Source organism: Telmatherina bonti (assembly GCF_933228915.1).
Source record: "Telmatherina bonti genome assembly, chromosome: 1".
NCBI lineage: Eukaryota > Metazoa > Chordata > Actinopteri > Atheriniformes > Telmatherinidae > Telmatherina > Telmatherina bonti.
Window position 1 is genome coordinate 37,288,057 of NC_136619.1, and position 25,248 is coordinate 37,313,304.

Here is a 25,248-nt window from a genome sequence, read left to right on the forward strand (position 1 = left end):
TTCTTTGAAACACGCCATGTTTGATGGATACATGTGTGTTTAAAAATGTATGAAAAGACAGATGAGACGCCCACCACTGAGAGGGAGCCCTCATTCAATGCACACACCACTAGTGGTGACCTCATCAGTGAGCTCATCTGAGGGGAGTCTCAGGATGTACCTTGTCTCATCAATGATTAACTATCACATAGAGGGAACATCACACACTGCAGACAGGTGCCTCAGCAGAGCAGGTTAAGGGTGTGTAACTGTTTGGTCTGTTAGATGTGGTTCACAGGGCATGCTGAATACATTAAAGCGGTGTTACAACAGTCTAGGTTCACATTTTACATATTCACATTTAAAAATGGGAATATGTTGCGTGTATGCTGGAAAAATGTGGTTAAATTAGCTTGAGTTGACATAATTCTTTGATTTACTTTTAGAAAAAAGATATTTTAATTTGGTTCCTAGTTTTTCTAACTTAGAAAAATGTACTTCATAATATTAAAATCTTGCAAAAATCTGCTGAGTAAAAACGATGAGTAAAAGTTAATCGTGTCCGTGTCCGCTTTTCCAGTTAGCAGCTGGAGCTTGCATAACAACCACCTCTCCAAGGACGAGCGTTGGACGTTGTGCTGTGGGCTTAAAAGGCTTAAATGGTAAAACATACTTGGTAAAACTTGACTCACGATGCAGGCTGTTGAATTATTTTTACTTAGAATGTAATGAAAATATATTTCCCAGTGATTGCTGGGATAGGCTCCAGCTTCTCCACGACATTTAATTGGACTAAGCGTTTAAGAAAATTGAATGAATGAATGAATGAATGAAAATGATGATGTTCAAAGTTCTCAAAGCAAAATCATCTTAAGACAGAAAACTCCACATAGTTACTTTTTGCTAGAACTTTATAGCCTTTTCAAAAAATGTTTTCATTCATTCATTTATTCATTCATTCATTATCCAAACCGCTTATTCCGATTAAGGGTCGTGGGGTAACTGGAGCCTATCCCAGCAGCTTTTGGGCGAGAGGCAGCGTGGATCCTGGACAGGTCGCCAGTCTATTGCAGGGCTAACACAAATAAACAAACCATTTATGCTCACCCAATGTTTACATTCCTTTACATTTTTTTTATTCTAACAGCAATATCATACAATCTCATTTTTTTAAATCATTCATTCATTTTTTACGCTGCTCATTCAAATTCAGGTTTGCAAGGTATAGCTCTTTTAACCTAAAAAATCTTAGTAAGATTTTTTTTTTTTTTAGACAGAAGTCCGTACATTTAATTAGAAAAAGTTAAAATCACACACATCCTCATATGATGAGACCAGGTGCCAGAACCAAAGAAAAATTTGAACAAGGGAAAAAAATGTAGCTCTGCACACTTAAAATAGCTCCAAGTGTGTTTTATTCACCAAGCAAAAATGTAGTGATGTTTCAGGCCTCGGCCCTTCCTCAGAAAAGTTATTTAAGATGAATTTTTATACAATATTTATTTTATTTAATTTTTAAACAAAATTTAGAACATCTAGTTAGTTCACCCATATTCCTAGGCTACATGTAGCACTTTCCAGTAGTGCAGAACTGACTGACCTGAAATTTGCTTACTGGCTCAACATAAACCTTTATTGGACGAGTAGCATTTATGAAATCTATTGTAAATTATTGTCATTAAATGCATTTTCTTTTACAGAGTTTTTCATTTGTATTGAATGATGTATTAGTTCTGCATTCTCAACAAAGAGATACACTCAGCTTTAGTAAATATGAGCTGGGATTAAGTGTAGCAGATGCTCAGATCAGCCAGACATGTCCACTTAACATTGATACAAGGAGAGCCATTGACCCAGCCAGAGAAAGAAAAAAGCCAGGATAAGAGTTAAGCTGAGGCAGCCTGACCTTATGGCTATTCCTCTGGTGAGACACTGGTAGAGCTTTGGCTGATCTCTGGATAATGGAGTGGACAGGATGAGAAGTGAAGTTCGGCAACAGGAAACCAGAGGCTGTGATTACATTTCAGATACGTCACCAGTCTGTAGGAGTGTGGATATTTCAACAGAATGCTCTTCTTCTTTACATTTTTCTGGAAAAGAAGAAAACAAAAACAAATATTTTATTTTTTCTTTTCTAATGATCTTTTTTTTTTCCTCTGGGACTTGGATTCTTTGCAGCTCAGCATGGTCTGATGATTAACTTGCTCTTAATCTTGATGTTGACTCAAGATGTCAGTGTTGTACCTGCCAATTTTCTGTAAGTTATTTATATTTTTCATAACTTCTTTTAAGAAATGCATAAAAGTAAACAAACTATTCAGAGCAATTTCATTCTTTTGGAAACATGCTTTTTTATGATATGTTTTATGTTTTTCACTTCAGTTAGTCTTTTTTTTTTTTTTTTTTTGCTTTGGGGGGAGGCATCATTTTGTGTCATTTATCATAGGTGGTTAAAATGTGTTTTTGTAGTCAGAAGATTTAAAAAAAAAAAAAAAAAAAAAAAAAAAGCAAATTAGCATGCACAGTGCTGTAGTCATAAAGGGTTAATGTGGAGCAGCTCAAGTCCAGACAAAACAAAAGATTTGCTGTTCTTCAGGGACATGAGATGACAGCATGCATTATCATCACGACCACTCAGGGGCAGAGAGGCAGAGGAGTGCGCTTCCATGCATGTTTGTATGGGTGAATGGATTCGATGAGCATTCATTTTTGTTGTGTGAAAGGCTGATATGTTAGGGTGGGCTCAGCCATAATGGGCAATTACAAATAAGTGACCATAGAGACACATAATCACAGCATGTTCACTCAGATTTACTATGTGGAAGCAATTCTTATTATGTAGCAAACATGTATAGATACAACAAGAAACCTTCTAATTTAACTAAAAGTTTTAACTTTGTAGCTTTATAATAATAAGAATAATTCATCACAGGCTGTTTTGGCTCATTTAATACAACATGCTGTCTACACATATTTTAATGTATCTTCATAAATAGGCAGATTTAAAATGTACATTAATGTTGTTAAAGGTTTTTTGTTTTGTAAATTGGCTCACACACTTTTTCATACAATAGTCTGCATATTTTTCAGATATATTTTAATGTAATGGCAACGATATCTTAACGTTGGTGCTCAGAGAGATGATAGAATTCATCTAGTTCAGATCACAATGTCTTTAAACTCTTTAAAGGACATTTATGGCAAGCTAACAAGAAGATGAGGAGACCTATTTCCATGGCAACAGTGTTTTTCTCACCCACTGCATGTGTCAAAGCCTAAAATACATGCAGTGCACACACATGCTCACATACACACACACTGCCCCCATAGATACTGCTCACGTCATGTCTTCCATACATGGTAACAGTGGAGCGAAAGCTGCTGCTTCATCATCTCAAAAGGACACAAGAGAAGCCCTTTTATTGTGAGTTTCATTAACATCACATCCTATGACCACTGAGAGGAGTGTTTGCAAATGCTCCATTCTTTTCACCATGGATATAATGTGTGTGTATAGCAGTACTTTCTTATCTGAGACTGATTGGTTTGATTAGCAACAATGTTAAGCATGATTTTATAATTTAGAGTGTGACGACTTTTTCAACTTGTTCCTAAAATCAGTCAAAACTGAAAGAAAGAATATAAGTTTTTCTTTTTTAAAACTCTAGGCGTGCTTCACATTTGTACACAATGACTTATCCAAGACGAGTTGTACACTATTCAGGCTGCTTGGACAAGAATATTAAAAATATTGTAATATTTCTTGCTTTGCTTGGATTTATTTTATCTAAATAGGCTATTTGATTTTTGTCTTTTTAGTTACTTCCTGTTGCTACCTCTTAGGCTATGGATGCAGAGTGAAAATAATCTAAATATTCTACTGAGCTGACAGAAACTGTTGCAATCATTCATTATTTAGTTATTCTAAATTATCAATTTCATGTTATTAAAGTGAAGGATCATTAAAACTCAATCATTTCAATTCTGACCCAGGAAAAAATGGGGAGATTTTTTTTTTCTATCTGAAGTCCTGAACAAAGTATATTAAGTTTATTTACCATTTATTATTGTCTAATATGTAGAAATTATTGTGCATTATTGTATTAATGCATTTACGAGGGGGTATTAGATTATATACAACAGGGTTTTGAGCCCATTTTTATTAAAAAAGAGATGCTAAAGGTCTCAGAAACTGCATGTATAAAATATGATACATCTTTATCAAAGAGCCATGTCTGTATTGAGTTAACACAATTTTAGGTCTGATTGGACACCAGACAAATAATTTTACCTTATATTGCTTAAGTAGATCATCTACATTTTTTTTTTTACTCTACACTTCAGTTATGGATTTTGGGCGTTTTGACATTTTCAGCCAATTCTTGTTTTGTTCTGTTTAACCTGTTGGCTGTGTTTCCTCTGCTCCGACTGCTGCGATTGGAAGAGAGCCGAGCATCACAGTATCTTCAGGGCAACAGCACCTTACCAGTCACAGAGCCTCTTGTCTCTTAGCAACAAGGGGCAGGCCTCTCTTAAAGAGGCCAGCCATAATTTGTTGTCATGTGTTGTGACAGAAAAGCTCAGTGCATTAACAGTTATTGATTTTTCTTAGTGGGTTGAAAAGGTGAACAGGGGCGGAGATGGGAGAGTAAAGGAGAAATTTAATAGTGATGGCTGTGATTAGAGACGTAGACAGGAGTATGCAACGGTCGAGCTGAGCATACAGCCAGAAGAGGAGCGTTTTATAGCATATTTTCTTAGATCATCACACTGAGGAGTTCATTAAGTGTCTATTTAGGATGAATAGTTTGAGGGATGGACTGAATTAAGAGGACAAGGGGTCAATAAAACAAGATAAATAAATATAGATAGAAGTAAGACTGATAGATGGACTAATGGATGGACAGACAGATTTATGATGAATAGATAATGATGAACTAGTGGAAGAAACAATGCTTGATAGAAGGAGGTCTGATTGCCATATTGATTATTGGACTGACATATGTGTGAGGATGCATGAACAAGGTGGACGGATCAATTCACATGTTCAGCATCACAAATGCATGGATGTGTTTGAAGGTCAAGATGAGTACATTTTAAGTGATGGATGATGGGATAAAAAAATGGATGTGTGGTGGAAGAATGTAAGACAAATTGTTGTTGTATTACCTCACTGGAGATTAATATGTCAGAGTTCTTCAGAACCCAAGCTGTCATGTTTTGTCATTTTAATATTTATCATTCATAGCATGCTAAAAACTATATTTTATCCCCATAGTTAGTAATGTTTGCTTTGAGCAATGCAACAAAGCAACATTTAGCAGTCTTCTCCAGTCCAGCACAATCATCTGGTTTGTCAGCAGTATGTCATGTGATGTGTTGGTCTTTCAGTTAAACAAAAGGCAAAGAATTTAAGACTATAACTCAATATGTAACAAACATTTAAGTAACAGAAGCTTTGAACAGTATTTAGTTGTTATTATGGCCAGAGGTAAAAATATGGGGTAAATACATCATTCCTGGGCAACATTTCAAGGATTTGAGATTAAAGGAAGCTTTGTTTTTCTGTTATATTTAGAAATGTTGGTTTCAACAGCAAAGATCCATGAAAATCATTTTTTTTCCCTATTTAGTCCCTATTCAACACTTTCTGGCTTTTGCCACAAACCATTACAGCAGCTTTCTCATGCACACAGGCTTCTTTATTTCTGCAGAGAAAGAGACCTTTAGATTTCTGGGATGAGTGTCTTATTGCATACAAATAGGCTTGAAGCAACACCTAGCCGATAGAAATGGATTAACCTCCATTCCATTCATCCACTGTGAGCTAGCTTGCTGTCTGCGGCTGAGCACGAATGTCAGGAACTACTCTGCATCTTCTCTCTGAAAAATGTCTGAGCTGTTCTGTGTGTGGGCACTTTAACAGCTGAGTGTTATTACAACTGTTAAGCTGCTACACACTTGTTTGTAGATATGGTTTGGTATTAAAAGATTGTAGTTTTTCCTTATCTATGAACTAGCTTGGTCTAAATTAGATTTTTAGAATTATACTAAATTCTGTAAACTCCAGGTAAAACCTTTCTTTTGATGGCAAATGATAAATAAATTATAAACATTAGTGATCTGTCAACCCATTATGAGCTTTAGATACTACATCCTAAGTTTGTAAAACTAATCTTGTAATTCTCAGATTATCTGACTCACCATGATCCCCATGATTTATGTAATTTTTTTTTAATTCAAGACATTTTTTTACTCATTTTTTTCTTTTTCTGGCTTGTGCATGTGTTCTCTGTTCTCTGTATCTGTTGTGTTATACAGAACGTGCAAAGCAAAGAGAGAGTTAAAGACTGTAATAGGCTCATAAGTGATGTTGCCAGAGCTGACAGAATGGGTATGTAGTGTTTGTGTGTGTGTGTGTGTGTGTGTGTGTTTGCATCCTTTATTTTCAAGCTTGTTGCCTTTTAGGTGTCTCTCACATGATGCTCATGTGTTTCAGTTTCTATGATTTGCAAAAGAAAAACAGTGTGTTCTTCTGTGATAATAAAGGCTGAATCAATAAATCACATGAACTTTAATTGAGTCTTTATATAAAATCATGTCATTTTTAATATGAATAACAATTCACAGACAGAACTGCGACCATTTTATTGAACGACTGGTGCTGACATCAATAAAGTCACTCTAGGGGTTGAAGAAATCTGTAGCTTTGTATAAAAGAAAGATTTAGTCATTTAAATGGTGCAGAGATGACAAGAACTGTGTGTATCAAATATGATACTTTTGGTGTTAAAAGATCCATTAACTCATTGTTAAACTTACCAGTATTTATATATATATATGCTGCTGATTTTTTGTGATTTTTTTTTTTTTTATTTAAATGAAAAGTGCTATCCATATAAATATTACTTAGTTGCTGCTGCACAAAATAAAATCTTGACCTGATGACGGTACTGCATTAAAAGTTAGAATGTTGAGCCTAATATTTAAATTAGCTCTCCCTGGGTATGTTTTAGTGAGGAGTATTTGTTTTGAAAGCCAAAGTGAAACAGAAACTTCAACATGGAATGAATTTGGTGTTGCTCTGTCTTTTACCTCCAGTTAATGAGCAGTTTTCAGTCCTGGCTCGTTGATGGCAGGATTTTCTTCTTCCTCTTGCTTTTCTTCTTCCTGGTTAGGTTAGTCGTTTCAGGGAGTCTCGCTTCTAGCTAGCAGTTGTTGTAACTGCATGATTTTGTCCAGACAGTTTGGTTCATTTGATTGTAGTGTGAGAGCAAATCAAATCAAATGAATGTGTGAAACTTCATTGCATTCCCCACCCAGTAGAACTGAGAGACTATAATTATCTAGGTGTGAATGGGTCCTGAGATTCAAGCACTTATGGATTAAAGAATGTATCAAAAACAGGGTTTCTCGCTGGTCCGGGCCTGCTGGGGCCTGTTCCCCCTGACTGCGGGGGACTCTGGCTGGGACCCCCCTCTGCCTCCTCCTGGGTCGGTGCATGGCTGGCTCCGGGGTGGGGCGGTTGGGGTCTGCGCCTGGGGATGGCTGCCGATGGCCCTGGTCTCGGGGGTACTCCTGGCGTGCCTCTTGCCTTTGTGTGGGAAGGGTCACACTGGCATGATCACCTTTTCCGGAACACGTTCCACTCTGCATGTTCTGCATGTGACACAGTCACCGAGTCGTCACGCAGTTTTATTCACTAACAGCAGCTAGTTTTCTCATTTCTGTTTGTTTCTCATTTATATTTAACTTTTTAGATTCATAGTTTAGTTACTATGATCTAAAGTTGGCTTGTATGTGTATGTATATGTGTTAATACTGGCAAGTGCGTATATGTTTGTACGTATGTATGTGTGTGTATGTGTGTGCATAGAGGTGTGTGTGTAAATGTATGTATGTGTATATGTATATGTGTACATATGTATATATTTGTGTATATATATATATATTATGTGTGTATACGTGTGTGTATATGTATGTGTATGTATGCGTGTGTATGTGTGTGTATATGTATGTGTGTGCCTGTATGTGTGTATGTATACATCTGTAGGTTGTTTTCTTTCTTTTTGTTTTTGGGTTATTTTTTAGTTGTTGTTTTTTTCTCTCCCTTTTCTCTCCCTTTATCTCTTTCCCTTTTCTTATGAGGTGTTTCTTCTCTTTTCTCTTTCTGTCTTTTGTCTGTCCTCTCTGGTCCAGCAGTACAAACTCTACAATTCAAACAACAATACAAAATAAACATAGAAATAAAATAAAAATTCAGAAAGTCAAGGGGATCATTATATCTATAAAGCTTCCCTTGGCAGAGAAAATTTGCTCAGCAGAACACAGCATCCAGACCATCATTCTGCCTGCCTAAATGCTGGACAAGACAAAAAAAAAAACAAAAAAAAAAACAAAAACAGGGTTTCTCAGTGGTCCTCAAGTACCACCGACATGCAGGTTTTAGAGGCAACTCTACTTTAACACACCTGAATTAAAGTTGGGGTAGGTAATGTTGGGGAGCTAGCAGAATGTGAAAGTAGCTCCCTGTCTTGGCTCCTCCCCCTCTGGTTTTGTGCTTGCGAGGCTATGTTCTTACCTCTGCCAAGGAGGTTATGTTTTTACCAGCGATTATCTGTTTGTGTTAAAGATAACTCAAAAAGTTATGGACGGATTTTAATAAAATTTTCAGGAGTTGTTGGAAATATGAAAAGGAAGAACAGATTTAATTGTGGTGGTGATCTAGATCATCGTTTGGATCCAGGAATTTTTTAAATGCTGTGGTGGAGGTTTGCACTCTCTTCTAGTTCGCAGCTTTTTCTACCAACGATTTTCTCTTTTTCAGCTGTTTAGCGGGAGGATGCAAATAAACCGAGCCGGGAAAACCCTTCCTGCATTTTCTCAGTTGTGAAGAAGCTCATGAAATAGAAGAAATGAACAACTTCAATTCATCCCAAACGTTTTGATTGGTCAGAGTTTTTACAGATTTACAGTAAACTGAGGGGTCTAACTATATTTCTTATTGTTCATTATTACAAAATGTACAGACTACTATCAGGACGAGGAACCACTTCACCCAGAGTAAAAAAGGGTGTCTCTGAGCAACATTACCTACCCCAGCTTTAAATGAGTGTGCTGTTAGCAGGATTGCAAAGAACATGGTGAGGAGGTTCATTAACGTGAATCAGATGTGTTGGAGCAGGAACACATCTAAGACATGCAGGACAGTGGTATTCAAGGACCAGGATGGACAAACACAGATCTAGAAAATGATGTTCTTGTTCATAATGTACAGTAAATGTTGTGATATTTTACTGAATGTTTTGGGAAGTTTGTCATTTTCTGAGATCAGGAGTCAATAGGACAAACATCCCATAATGAGCAGAAAAATTACAGTACGCATAGACAAGATAAGCACTCACTTCTGTCAATATAACAAACATTTGAATCATTTCTCCTCAAACAAATCCCTGCTGATGATTTGGCCCTAACTGAATATAATAATATTATAACACTATATAATAATATAGCAGGTAGATATTCGTCATGACTGATGTGTAGTTTAATACATTAATAAAACTTGTGACTCAACCTTAAAATATGTTTTATTAGCTGATAAGGTGAGAATACTTCACCAAAATGAAAATGAGAGTAAAATCCATGATGTTGCAGAGCAACCAGAGAGAATTTCCCTCACTTCATGACAACAGATAAATACTAACATGTATGGAAGCGACTGCTATAAATAGTCTCTGTTCTGTTCTTTAAGCAGTCCACTGTTGGCAGTGACTCTGTTGTTGCTGAAGACAGAGCTGCTTCTAATTGGTTCAATCCCCTCATCCTATGCACACACACTCTCTCCATCTATCTCACTCCCTCTCTCTTTGCTTCTACTGATGGCATGCTTACTCCAATCCCTACAGAGCCGTGTGAGGCGAGGAACCAATAGCATGTCGGGGAAGGCGGAGCTAGGAGCGGTCGGCCAGCTTCAGGCAGAGATGCTGCATTTGGACCTCATCGACGGTGCTGACAGTTACCACGGAGATAAGGGGTCCTCGAAGGCATCCGCCATCGCACCTCCACCAGTCACCAAGGACCCTGCAGCACCTGTTACCATGGATACTTACCGGCCCAAGAGACCCACGACCCTTAACCTCTTTCCAATTGTGCCACGCACACAGGTAGAAATCGAATTAACTCATCTACACACACACACATATACACACACACACACACACACACACACACACACACACACACACACACACACACACGCACTGCTTCTAGCAGCTGACTGAATACTGATCAAATGTTTTGGTGGAAATGACATCTAGCTGTGATGCCTGCCTGTCTGGATTTCTTTTCTGCTCACAAAACGTGGCTGTGGAAATGAGGACCTCTGAATTTACAACTGTTTCTCTGACAGGATGCGTTTTCTCTCCTAAACAATAACTTTGATTGTCGAGACACTTTTTTTTCCCCCTTTGGTGCCCATCTCTGTCTGTGCTTGAATACTGTTGGAGCTCGTGACTGTGTGTGTTTGTGTTCTGTATGTCATGCTTTATGAGAACCAACCTTAGAAGGGAGGACATTTAGTCTAGAAAGTCCGTTTTCAGGCTAACTTTTAGCCTCTTTGCTTAGATTTAAGGGTGCACGCTGCAGAATGTGGAGTGTTATGGAATTCTAGACAAACCAACATGAGTGAGCATTTTAAAAAAAATTTGGATGTGTTTGTATGTGTCAAACGAGTAAAAATGAGAAGTATGCAGAACCAAACTGTTTGCTGTTGTAAATCAACACCAGATCTGACACTATCTGAACATGGAGGTGTTTGTGTCTACAGGTATTATAGATGGATGTTCTCTGTTTACAGTTTGGTAAAGTTCAGGCATCATAGTTACTTTATTTTAACACAAATACTTAAAATGCTTAAATCGTTTAGATTCATTTTCCACCATTAGAAGGGACAATTAAGGTCTCTGTACCAAACCAGTGAAATCCAGATTGCTTCCAACAGCTGACTGGTATCCTGTATAGCAGCTCTACTGTTGCAAATTTTGGTCACACCCGCCGACCAAATGCATTGTGATGTGGTTAAAAATGATAAGTTGATGAAGGTAATGGAAGTTTAGGGTTGAGGTGGGGTAAGGATGGTGATGATGTGACTTCTGACGTCACTATGTTTTTAGCCCTTCCACCCTTTCAACGTCCTCATGACTTCCATCTGACTTCCATATTTCCATCTTTCTTACGACTCCTGGAGCATCAAAGGAGCAACATTTCATTGTTACTTTGTCGGATTTTGAAACCCTTTAGCGGCAACCGTCTGCTCTTTAGTAGCTGGAACAATGTCTTTGTTGCTAAGCAGGTGCTGCAAAGTGGATTTATTAGACCATGTGCGCTCTAAAGATCAACTTGTTTTTTCCATATAACCTAAACAATTATATTAACATAATCTTTAATGCCGGTTTGTCATAATTCTTTTCAAATAAATCAGTTTAACATTATCTATATTAATACGGTGTCTGACCTACTGTCAATTAAACTACTTTAATATTTGTTGAAGAAAATTTATTTCAAATTAAAACTAGAATTCAGCTTCTAGTCTGCTGCAGATACTATAAGCTAAAAGTATATTGCTCAGTGAATGAATATATGATTGAGGGGATCGAATTAAAACATTTTAAAGCAAACTTTAAACCTTTCATATCCATTTTTGACTTTTAGTTTCATTAATCTGTCCTGTAATGCCAGTTTGAGTTGAAATGTGAGTATAGTTTTGACTTTGTTATGAATGAAATGGTGAATTTTCTCATCTCTCTGTCTCTCTCTCACACACACACACACACACAGTGAACAGAGCAGCTCTATATTTGTCTGCACTTTGATCTTTGCCAGATCTCCGAGTGGTGTAAACAAGCTCATTGTCCTAGCCAATGTGCGTTTTGTTGTGTGTCCTTTATAACTATCATATTCAGAAAGTACTTTTTTTTTCTTTCTCCATTCTTTTCTAATGATTTTTGCTGAATCAGCATGATACATGTTTTGTTTTTTTTCTTTGTTTTTTTTTAATTTTGTTAAATTTAGAAAGATGATAATCTACATTCTTTGTAAATGCATAAAGAAGCCCTCTGCATCATCTTTGCATACATTTATAAAAAAAGAAAACGTGTCGTTTTATATCTTTATGGATTCTAATTGATCTCTGTCATACTTGTGTCTTTCCTCCTTGTTGGGAAAAAAACAAAACAATATGAAAATAACTCACTATAAATGAGCTAAGTGGAAGTCTTGATTAGGAATGCAACAGAAATATGCTGCTCCAAATTTTGGAAAAATTTCAAAATGTATTTGGAAAGACAATTTTTGTTTAGAATTTTAGCTAACTAAATAATTATTTTATTTGTTTTAAAAATAAAAATGCTACACTGTACTAAGTAGATTTGCAAAATATACAGCCAGTTAGCTTTGTTTCTGCATCCTGATGGAGCCGTCTTTCACAGACATATTTTCTCCAGCACATTTAAAATAGAGAAGCTTTAACTGTTTAGTTAATTAAAGGAAAACATGTTTTTAATGTAATTACAATTACGAGTTCAACTCCTCTCAATGCCCCAAAAAGAGGGTTAGGGTTAAACAGTGAATGCTAGAAGAAAATACTACAAATGTATACAGTGGAAGATAAAACAACTTACTTTTTATATAAAAGATAAAGAACTGGTTAAAGAAAAATCAGTGTGGGCTATAGTGTAATCTTTTATTATTAATTTATTAATACACTGAAAAGTTTAGTTCTTTAATTGCAGGCTAAGGCAGTTCACACAGTTCTGACAGTGCAGGCAAAGCCAATAAGATGAGGTGCTGTAATGTATTTCTCATCATTTCCAGGCAGTTTTCCTCACAATGAGTACTGTAAGAGAAGAACTGGGGAAATGCAGCACTCAGTGACCATTTCTAGGTCAGTGGATATGTAAAATGCTAAATATACATTTAGTTCTGCATCAGTTGGCAGCGGACAAGATTTCTGTGGTCGAACAATCACAGCACTGATGAGGATCAGAGCCGCGAGGCTCTGCGAAAAGCAGTATCATGAGATGCAGTGTACTTAAACCTCTTGCTGTTGTGTGTTATATCAGAAATAAGTACTCAGATGCACAAGACTTTAATCTGGAAAATTAAGGAGATTGTTATGCACTGAAATGAGCTTTTTATGAAGTTTTATTGCACAGATCGCCGTCTCTGAAGCTGTCTGGATAATAAAGCTGCTCATCTCTTGATGTGAGTTTAGCTCTAATCGCTCTTCCAGCTACAGTCATTTTCACACCTAATAATCTGCTTGACTCAGTACAAATGAGGACTCTGTTTAATTAGGGGTTGTATCGTTCAGCTGATCTAAGTTTGCTTTCACTCGGCACTAAGTCAAACTAACCGACCCTTTTGAGCAAGGTTTGGTTCATTCAGTTCCACCTCCTCACCCGAAGCAGTTCTGTATCAGGATTGACTGAAAGAAACAAAGCAATTGATGTGCAATAAAAGTTGTTCATCTACTTTTTTAGTTCAATGGCCGCCGCCACAGTCGTTGTCTGCCTCTCACATTTTGTGAAATCATCATCCTTATTATTATCAGACTCAAGGTCCATTGTCAATCATAAAACATCACACACAAGTGAACTGACACCAATGCTTTCACATTAATGCCTCCCCAAACCAAAGCAAACTTTCCCAACAAGCAATTTAGTGTTTGATCAAGAACTGGTGTGAATGCACCTTGAGATGTTCTAAGTTAAAATGGATATTTTGGTATGCAGTGTAATATAAGCTACTTGTAACATAAAGCCAGATTTGCTAAATAAAATAAAGTAGTGTGCAGAGAATACAGAAGAAGCCAGTGCATTTTCATAACAATGACTACAGTCTATAAACACCCGCACATATTAGCCTGGGGTTGCAAACAAGCAGACAATAACATTTTGGTCATTTGTACATGGCAGAACTTTCAGCTTGTTTCCTTTGAATTGTAAGCAATTAGATAGACATTCAATTCAACTCAATTCAACTTTATTTATATAGTGTCAAATCACAGCAATGCCATCTCGAGACGCTTTACAGACAGAAAAACATAATGAAAGCCAATTCATAATAGCCTATATAAGGAAATCTCCCATCCTGAGCAAGCTAATTGGGGACAGTGGGAAGAAAAAAACTCCCTTTTAACAGGACGGAAACCTCCAGCAGAACCCGGCTAAAGGACAGGCAGCCATCTGCCTATAGTATATTTACTATATTTTAAGACTTAAATATATTTGAGTCAGATAGTTTGATTTGGTTATTGGCCTTGTTTTGTTTCAGAAAAATAATATTTTACACCATCTTTAACCTGTGTAAATCTCTTTTTTTATGTTAAAAAAACAAAATACTGGGTTAATAAAGAATTAAGGTGAAGATAATCAGTGCAGTTTATTTATCATCCCTCTATTGTTACATTGCTGTTTAGGAAAATGATTCAAACTTACATAATCCTCACTCTTGTTTTCATGGAGTCTTTTTTTACGCTTTTACTTTTTTCTCAGATGCAAAAACAAAATCATTAAATACGAAAAAAAAAGCTGGTGAGGTGAAATCTAACAAAAGATTTTGTCTTCACTATGCTGTGAAGACAAAATGTGTGATTGGAAAAATGCAAATAAAGTGGAGGTATTGTATTTTCTGTCACAATCAAGAAACAAATGTATTATTTGCTGTTATTAAACTCAATCTTAAAGCTTTATCTGCTATAAAATGCATCTGTTGTGATTTATGATGTTATGTGTTTGTGCTTTATCCTCTTTCTGTAAACCTACAGAGTTTTTAGACTTATTTATCCTTCATTTTCCTCCTTTTAATTTGCTGCTCAAGTATAAGTGGTTGGAGCAGAGGCGGCACATGAAGCTGCTAACACGGCTGAGAGTGACAGTCTTAGATGACAGTCGAGCGAAGGAAAACACTCCACCAGAGGCCTCGGCTTATTACCAGACATCTCAACACAGAGATGCACTCGGCTTTGTATGTATTATCACAATCATGACTGTGAAGTTGTTGGTCACTACTGCACACGCTCAAACTATATCTGAATACATCTGAGTCACTGCCCTCAGCGAGGATTCGCTTGTCAGTTTGGTGAAATATTTCCCCACCTGCTGATTCACTCGTTACCACGGCAACAGCTCAGTCTGATAGTCGGCCCAGTACACGTAGATGGGAAGTGAGTCATTCATGGTGGGTGGAGGTGGGAGGAAGACCAGGCCTATTTGGGACATGTTGTCGTCACGGGAGTTTCCAATTCTGCTCTGTTTCTCTCTTATTCATGAAACTGGAAAAAGAAAAGACTCTTGTCATGACAGTTCAGCCCCCTGAGTGACAGAAAAGGTCCGATACTCTGAGGTGTTCTCAGGTAACGTTGGGCTTCACACACTGTGTCTGCATTTTAGCTTCTTTTGTTGTTTAGCTGAGCTATAATTTACCTCATGATAGAATAAAAAGAGGTGTGTGAACCAGTGGGGAGGGGAGAGTTAAAATAGCTAATTCTTCGCAATTTTAAATGAACACGAGGCACTTCCACAAACATCAGCAAGGGATCAGAGGTTGTTATTATTGCTCCACAATAAATTGCATGATGTGGTTGATTTGCTGAAGAATATGGTATTATTACTGTGTGATAGGGATAAACACGACTTTTGCATCCATAAATACCTAAAAAGGATGTTTCTGAGGGATTTTTATTTCTCCATGTGGATGTGATAATATTCCAGAAAAATGACCAGTTTTATGATCCATTAGTTCAGCTCATAATTTATTACATCGTTGGTCTCTAATCTTATTTTGTAATTGCTTCTTGCTTTTACATACATTTCCATGTTTTTTGCTGGAAAACAAAACAATGTGGGAATTCTTAGAAAACATGTCTTCTATTCTCAAATTGCAGAATATATTGTATATCTAACAATATATTCAACGTTTTTAGATCAAACTAAAAGTTGGATATATTGTGATTTATAGATTTCTTTTATTTAATCGGAAATATGTTTATATAAGAAAACCCATGTTGTTTCATGTTCACCTAAGGGTTTATTTTCCTTCACGGAGTTAAAATGAGTGATTTTAAATGTATAATCTTTGGATTTTTAATTGTTCGCATGTTTCTGTGATATGTGGACTCCAGCCTTTAATGAAGTGTTTCACTGCCCTCTGTGGGCAGATTTTTAAGTGTGTTGGGTGCAGTTGGGTGGGGTCAGAAAGTCACTCATTTGCATGTAACAAAAAAGTGCTGTGACTTTGACTAACCGCGGCATGCATATACATCACTGCTAAGATGTTCTGTTGATGATATTTTGTAATTCAAGTCAGACTCCTCAGTTGTTTTTTGGGTTTTTTGTAATTATTGTGAAATAAACAAAAACTTGCAGCATGTTGTGTGCTACTATTAGTTAATATTATCATTTCAAGAGGTGTAAGACAGTAAAACTCTGAAGAAGCACTGATTCATAATGTCCTGACAGCTAGAGAAACTCCTACTGTGTGTGCATGTGTATGAGAGTGTTCATGGATGTGTGTGCATGTGTGGGGAGTGGGGGTGTGTGCACTGCCTGTAGGCTGCAGAAAAGGTCTGGTCCCTTTAAATGCACACCACGGATCACAGACAAAAGAAATCCCTGCTCATTCATCAGAATAAAAGGTTTGTGTGTGTGTGAGTGTGTGTGCGTGGGTGGGTGGGTATATGTTTGTTAAAGAGAGCGAGAGAGAGAGAGAGAGAGAGAGAGAGAGAGAGAGATACATCCAGAAGTTGCTTACTTTGTCAGGATCCAGAAATAAGAAACCAAACTTCTCCCTCCTCCTTTCCTCTCTTCTTCCTTCCATCTATATTTCCATCTCACTACTTCTTCCTCTTTTTCTTATTTTTAGGACACATTAAACAACAACTCATTTGGGAAGAAATACAGCTGGCAGGAGAAGGTTTCAGGCTCTTCCTCACCTCTTAAAGCAGGTGAGTTTTTCTCTCATCTTCAGTAAAAATCACTATTTTTACATTAACATTCTGAATTTTCTGGTTTAGTTGCTAATAACTCAGTTCAAGGGACCTGAATGTTATCGTCTCAATGCGGTAGTGCTAATAACGGTCACAAAATACTTGTGAGGATTTGTCTTGGCATGCTGTGTGTGAATCTGCTCTTTGGGGACAGTGTGAAGGCTTAGATTAGGTGTTGAGGGGAGACGAGTTAGCTGAGGCCATGCTACATGCCGTGGGTGGATAACTGGCCTGGAGCTGTCACAGCTCATTGCTGCAACTCTTTTCAGAGCCTTACATGATGAAAAACTAACCAAAACTCACTGCCAACCTTTGGAAAAATTTAATGGGTCTTATTTATTCTTCTTAAAAGCACAAAATTGGGTGAAAATCTTAAAATCAAGTAAAATCAGTCAGTTTTTTTTAAATTCTTTGAATATATCAGATTAAATTTGTTAAACATGTTTTTTTTTTCATTTAAAAACAATGTGCTGTGTTACAAATATTCATGATATGGTGCAGAAAATGGTGATATCCACAAGGAATAATTTTTTTCCCTTATTTTTATATACATTTTCATGATATATTATTAGTAGAGACGCCTTGCTAACTTACAGTTTTACGAAGGTATACGTTTAAATTACTTTTGAAAAAAAAACCAAACTAAAGCAAATATTTAATTGGCTTTACTTTTCCTAAAAGTCTGAACACGCCTGTTAGCTGGCGTCATGTGGCTTCAGATACTCGAGCCACTTCATTCATAATGGAATATGAGGTTCCTACAGTTCTAAATAAATACGGTCTGAAAATCTGAATAAAAAGTAAAACTTTGAACATCTGAAGATGAATTGATTAAACAAACAAGCTGCCCACTTATTGCAAAGTTAGCACTGGAGTCCCTGGTCTCTTCATACGTTGAGATCCCTTCAGAGAGCACGCTATGCTTCAACAAAATCTGTGGTTTTTTTTGTTGAGTTCGGAGCAGCTAGCCAGCTAGTCGAGTTGGATCAGAATAATCTTGGTCAACAGGCTCTGCATTTTGGGACCTTGTTGATGTCTTGGACACTGCCAATGAACATGAGTGTATGAATGCTCATTTTTACTTTACTAACAGATAAACGCTTAGATATACCTTAAAACATTTTTTTTTCTTATTTCCAAAACACGAGGGAACCAACCTGGAAAATGTATTTAGTCATTGCTATGAACTGTTTTGGACCTACTTGTTTAGTAAAAATAACAGTAGACTGAACCATAAACTTCACCATTAGCATGCAGGATCAGAATATAACGATTCAATAAAGATTTTCAGGAAATGTTTGCATGCAAGAGTCTCATGTTCAGAGAAATCGACTGGAGGACCTGTTAAGTATGGCTAAAGAATGGCTTATTGAAACAGACTCATATTAAACCAAAAAATAATATGATGCCTTGATTTCCTGCTGATGGATTATGACATAACATGTGACATAACGCAGCGGTCACCTCATTCTGACCACACTCTGAATTTTGATGAGTAATGGGGATTTAAACGTGTAATCCTGACATTACCTAACCATTGCTGCTTTTCTCTCGTCCTGCCTTGTGCTTTGCTTTTATGGATCTGTGCATTTGCTGCCATGTCCGTCTTTTGCATTTCTCTGTTGGTCCCATCGAAATCATGTACATTTACTCCGTGTGTGTGTCTGGTGGTTGTTTGTGCTTCTGTGTCTGCATGCTTGTTTGTGTTGCCGCTTGCGTTGTTTTGTTTGCTTCTCTAGGTGACCTCACCCCTCCACGTGAGCACAGCTGTCTGAGTGACGAGGACAAGGTGCAGGGTGGCGGAGCGCAGACCAAAGACCGCGGGACCTCTACAGACGTCCCCTGCAGACACAGCCAGACCTCGGGACACTCGCACAGCTCATGTGGAGGTATCGCAACACGCTCCAAGCTGCAGGAGAAGCCGCCTGCGCCGCCACCACCACAGAACTACACTCCAGCTCCTCTGTACCCTGCGGGGAAGGCAGATGGCGGTGGGCACCACAGGGAGAGGATTCGATACCACACGGATGTTCATCTAGAGCCCACGGAGGAGATTTATTTGACCCCTGTGCAGCGTTCTGCTGACCCCCTGGAACTCACCGACGTGCAGGACCGGCCTTTCCTGTCACAGCAGACTGAGCAAGGCCGCATGTCAATAAGCTCCGATACAGAAGGACCACCTCCATATCAACCCCTTCCAGACCGGACCAACCCCTCCATCTACGAGGAGGATGAGATCTATATCCCTCCACCTTCGTATGCTTCCTGTGTAGAGTCCCTCATCACACCACCCAGCATGGCTGTCTCAGGTTGCTCTTCGCTTGCACTCGACCTCAGCTTGACGGGAGCAGGGACAGGGGCCGGGGCCATGCTGAGAGCCGGTTCATCTGTAGAGTATGTGGACGCCACAGACGACAGCTACTGTGGGGAGGATGAGGATGTAGACAGAATAATATTGGATGGAAGAATGGCAAAGGGGGGGCAGAAGGGAGACGGTGGCGGCAGCAAGCCTGTCCCACTGAGGACTATCATGAGCTCAGAGGCCAGCGGCCTGTCATATGACTCAGTCAAATACACACTAGTGGTGGATGAGCATGCCCAGTTGGAGCTTGTCAGCCTCCGACAGTGTTACCAAGGCTACAGCGACGACAGCGACTCAGCAACCGTCTATGACAACTGCGTCTCCTCTCCCTATGAGTCCGCCATCGGGGAGGAGTATGAGGAGGAAGACGAGGACGAGGAGCATGAAGCCAGGTTAGGAGGAGTCCAGAGGGAGGCCACCGCTTGTCTTTCTGAGGACTCCACTCCTGAGGCCGACCTGCATTTCTCCAAGAAGTTCCTAAACGTCTTTCTGAATGGCCGCTCTCGCTCTTCCAGTAAGTCATGACGAGACATGTTCACGTACTAAAACTAAATTCTTCCAAGATTATTTACAAGATAAAGAGGCAAACAAAAGGCTGTAAAATGTTTAGATTGACTTGGTTTCTTGTTGCCCTGTGATGGACTGACGAGGTCCACCCATTCAGTGGTGCACCTTTCTCCCCCAATAATTGCTGGAATAGACGCCAGCTTCCAGTGACCCTGGATTGGACCAAGAGGTTAAGATGGATGGATGGATGGATGGTCTCTTGTTGTGAACCCAGAGATGAAGAGATGATCTCTTCTATCCATTCCTTTAGCAAATTTCTGAGGCTTTAATTTAATTTGGGCTGCAGACTGGTGTGGTTGTTACCACCACTGCCTAACGGGGGACAGTGGTCAAACTGGGCCATTTTCTCCCCATGTATGCTTTGGTTCTCTTTGGGTTCTCTGGCTTCCTTCTTCCCATGGTTCAAAGACATGCATGTCAGGTTAATTGGTCTCTAGAAATTGTGCTTTGGAGTGTGAGTTGTCTGGCTCAGTAGTTGCTAGGTTAGGCTCCAGACTGCTACCCTGCACTGGAATAAGTAGGTATAGAAAATAGATGATTATATACGGGAAGAGGGCTTTCTAAACATATAACTCTAATTGAAACTGTGTGAATGAAAGTAAAGAAAATGCCTGTAGTTATTCTTACATTGCAGCGCTGCTTATGTTGTTCTTGACTTGAAAACAAAAAAAAGCAGAGCCACATAAATATTTTGGATTTAAAATTTGCTCACACATTACAGATGATAATCTGCTGGGCTGCTTTAAGTCTGGACACTGAGGTTCTTAGGATTCACTGCACACTAAGATTGAGCTTAAAACTAAGAATAAAAAGACCAACGATGACTTACGCAATCATGGATCATGTCTTTCATCATTTTTAGATCAGAGGTTAAAATAAGGCTGTTTGCTTTCAAGGCTTGTAAAATAAACTGGGTGTTTTCTGCCAGTTAATGTTAACAGCATTTTAACAGCAGCACATTCAGGGCACAAACCCAGTTGGATATTTAAAACCTGCTGAGTAGAAGGACACAGAGCCAAAGATTTAACATTGTCCACCTCATTTTCTCCACTTCATGTTCAAAGAAGCACTAATTTAGTCTCTCTACTGGCATTTTGCAGCCTAAACATGGTATTTAGAAACACTGTAACATGAAGATTTAGACCTCCTTCTCTCATATTTCCAGTTTGCTAAACTTCCCAAATATATCAACACAATTACATCTTTTTAGTTCCTGATTTTGTAAAAAGGACATTAAACTTGGAAGCTGCTCTGTAATTATAAATGAGGTAACATTTTAATAGTGTGGCAGTTAGATAAGAGATGTATTTCACTCTTACACCGTGTTCACCCTACTGGTTTGATCCAGATTTGATTTGATCAGGTAAAATCACAACCACAGATGTCTGCTTTTGAGCATTTCTTTCATTACAACTGCACACTGAAAACAAGCAATAAAAAAATCAGCTGGAGAATAAATTGTGAAACACAAATTTCTGAAATGTCGATTATTGCTGCTGTGTTGTGGTTGGCGTTGACCTCTTCTTTTTTTTTATTTTTTTATTTATTCAGAATTATATGAAGACTAGGCTGCACGGTGGCATGGTGGTTAGCACTGTGGCCTCACAGCAAAAGGGTCGCTGGTTCGATCTGGTTGGAGCGAGATTTAGACAGTGGCCTTTCTGTGTGGAGTTTGCATGTTCTCCACGCGTATGCGTGGGTTCTCTCCGGGTACTCCGGCTTCCTCCCACCGTCCAAAGACATGCATGTTAGGTTAATTAACTACTCTAAAATTGCCCATAGGAATGAATGTGAGTGTGAATGGTTGGTTGTCTCCGTGTGGCCCTGCGATGGACTGGCGAGCTGTTCAGGGTGTAAGCAGTTAGAAAAATGAATGAATGAAGACTAAGTAAATACCGGAAAAAAATGGGAAAACATAGCAAATGTAAAATCAAATACATTTTAATCCTGAATAAATTAATAAAAATAATAATAAAAGATACATAATAAATTAGTAACATGAAAATATATACATAAATATCAGTGTACAAAAGCAAATAGATAAATACAGTAAATTAGTTGGATAAAAAGAAACAAAATGAAGAAAGGCCAAAAGAACACCAAACGTGGAAGGGTTCGGGGCGAGCTCGACATTAATACATGTTTACAGGAACACACTGAGCGAACAAGAACATTCAGACAGCTAGCGTATGGCGTTCTAGTTTTGGGGGTCGTTTTAGTAGAGATGTGTCAGCACTGTAGGTTAACAGATGTCTCAGTCAGGCTTACTTGTCCAAGTATTAATGAGCTTTAGTCAATAAAAGGTGGCCTTCTTAATGGTTGAGCTGGATATGAAAGAAAGAAAGAGACGACTGAATGTACGGATCAATATTTATTCATGCACATGTAAGTATGATCTGGAAGTCGCAGCTATTTGCTGAGGATCCCCAGGCATCACAAAGAGGTGGACATGGAAAGGATTGTGAGATGTAAAAGGATGAGCGTCATACACAGGAGCAGAGGAGTGACATCAAACATCCAAATCATGAAACTTAGACGGCGTGGGGGAAAAAAAAAATGGTGTAATGATTAGCAGTGAAACACATGAAAGCCAGGGCTTAGGAGCAGATCTTCCATAATGAACGTCTACAACTTCGCCTCTGTTTAGTAGCAGTGCAGACTCAATAAGATCCCTATTGAAATATACTATCATGGCTATAGCTAATATTGGTTGAGATCAGACAGTCATTAAAATAAAAGCTATTCTGAGAGACTTAAACATCTTGCAAGCTTCTGTCTGAGACCGAGAGAACGGAGGGGAGTCCTCTAATGGAGGGTTTTAGAAGTTATCCTAGTTAAAGTATAACAAAACAGGAGGAAATCAAGATATTATACATATTTTTAAAGCATTAATCAGTGCTGGAAATTATGAGCATTTATGTGAAAGAAATAGAACAAAGACTGATGTACTCTGGATGTGTTGTCCTGTGTTTTCTCTTCAGTCTTTTCCTTCTATTTTCCAGGCTTGTTGGAAACACTACAGTAGTCATTCTGCATTGTGCAGAAGGGAGTCAGAGTTCTCATGAGAATACAAGCCAAAATGTGTGACATTCATCTTTTTCTTTTTAATTAAATTGTGATTAATGGGGCCTGAAAAGTTCCTTTGTGCTTTTAGGTAAACTGACTTGTTTACCTGAATTGTATTTTCTGTTAGTTTGCTGGACGTCTGTTTCAGCTTGAAGTCAGAGTCATTAATCTTTCTGCCAGCTGGTCGCAGGTGCTGAAAGATTTTTTACCTTTACGTTCAATTCACTTTCCTCTTCTTTTGTGGTGAAAAAGGTGCAGAATCCTTTGGCCTTTACTCTTGTGTCATAAATGGAGAGGAGAAGGATCAGACCCACAGAGCAGTATACAGGTGAGTTATAGCTCCACGCAACACGTAGCTGTACTGACAAACTGACAAAAGACTGATCTTTAATAAGGTAATTAACTCCATCAATGCATCATGCATTCATACCCAGGATGCAAACCAGAAATGAAATTTGTTATTCTATGGGTAAAACGTTTTATTGTTGCGGTCTCTGCTTGTAGTCTATATAAATGCATGACTCCTGTTCACACTTTCATTATTGCATCACTAAACAATGGAATTGCAGGCATCCTTTAAACCAAATATTATGATTATGCTGCAGGTAGCTGTCCTTACATTTGCAAGAAAATCTATTCCTGTTCAGCCTTCATTGTTTCCCATTGAACATATTCAGGCTTTCTGAACTTTAGTTTTTATACTCTAATAATATTTCAAGCATTAAAAATAGAATATGTCTGCAGTCACTGAGCAATCTCAGGATCTTTCTGACTTGTGATTTTTAGCTGCTGCAACCAAACATCAGTTATTCTGGACTTTAGATACAACCTAAATGCAGTCTTTGCAACCATCACAAGCACTTTCATAATTTCCTCCTGTTTCCTTGGTAACAGCCACACTCCAGTTGGCAGTGAGGACTTCCAGCTGCTGTTAAGGACCTCAGGCTGTTAGATACATATGGGTCTGGGGACAGAAGTAAGGCAATGCAGTCATCAGAACAGAGGCACTTCTATGCACCAACAGATCACATGAGGCTATGAGGCATCATCCATGCATAGCTGGAAGCAGAAAGGAGGTTAAATTGCGCTTGTAGTTACTGGTCTTCAGATGCGACTTGCACATCTGACTAAACAACAATCTCAATGTCAGAAAGTGACTTACGTTGAACCACAGCATGAAGAGTTTGATTTCTCTGAGCCAGTCGTTACATGTGCCTTTTTGCTTGGAAATAGTGGTTGTTTTCTTTCCAAAGCAGGGACTGGTAAGCTTTGCAATGATTGGCCAGGGTGAAACTTTGGTGTTAAAGTCTTGGAGGGAGGCTAATTAATGTTTAAGACATGATTGTGATAATATGATGTCATCTACCTCATAAAGAGCAACATCCCAACTTATGTCTTGATAAGGTTTGTGCCTCGACATGATGACGAACTGGAGTTGGAGGTTGATGACCCACTGCTGGTGGAGGTCCAAGGAGAAGATTACTGGTATGAGGGCTACAACATGCGAACGGGTGCCCGTGGGATCTTTCCTGCGTACTACGCTATGGAAGTCAACAAGGAAGCTGATAGCTATAAAGGTACTGACACAGCTGGATTTCTGTAGAAGTTTGAAAATACAGGTAAATACTATGAATACATCTAAATATGAGTATGAAAGTACTTCATAAGGCCACAAAACAAGTTTACGTGTTTCAAGTAGTTTTTTTTTTAAAAATCATTTAAACGTTGCCTCTACGCTTTTTTTTTTTTTTTTTTAAAAACACGTCCCAGAGTTAATCATTTTGACAGGTTAAATTCTTGGTTTCCACGTTTACAACCTATACATGGTGTTCATAACCCACATTAGCAGTACACCAACAGGTACGACAATGCCAGATTACAGTGTTGCATTCGTGCTGCAGATGATACTGAACATCATGTGCAGCAAAAAAGAGCAGAAGTTCTACTTTGTCATTATTTTACACAATGTCTCCTTTTCAGCTAGATTCTCAGTCATGTTATACTTTGCATGTTTTTACATCCCGCGGGTTTATGCGTCAGCTCCATGTTCTGCTCGTAAGGCCTGGATAAGTTACTACAATGTTTTTAGTGGTTTTGTATGAAAGCACAAAATTCTTAGTTTGTCAGATTTTACAGAAAACCTATTTGAAAATGAAACCACTTTCATCGCCATGTGGATGCAGTCATGATTGTTTACAGTTATTATTAATAATTTTGTATGCTGTTGTGA

At 38.3% G+C, this 25,248-nt stretch overlaps 1 protein-coding gene across 1 annotated transcript in view; it reads left to right on the top strand.

The window, feature by feature from the left end:
• Positions 1 to 25,248, top strand: part of mapk8ip1b (mitogen-activated protein kinase 8 interacting protein 1b) — a gene marked incomplete at both ends in the record, with an annotated part of 52,905 nt that overhangs the window by 22,867 nt on the left and 4,790 nt on the right. The window contains 5 exons of the mRNA XM_079243820.1: positions 9,885 to 10,142; positions 16,900 to 16,981; positions 18,763 to 19,899; positions 23,271 to 23,346; positions 24,423 to 24,595. Of these exons, the coding sequence (XP_079099946.1) occupies positions 9,885 to 10,142; positions 16,900 to 16,981; positions 18,763 to 19,899; positions 23,271 to 23,346; positions 24,423 to 24,595 (1,726 nt within the window). The remainder of the gene's footprint in view (positions 1 to 9,884; positions 10,143 to 16,899; positions 16,982 to 18,762; positions 19,900 to 23,270; positions 23,347 to 24,422; positions 24,596 to 25,248) is intronic.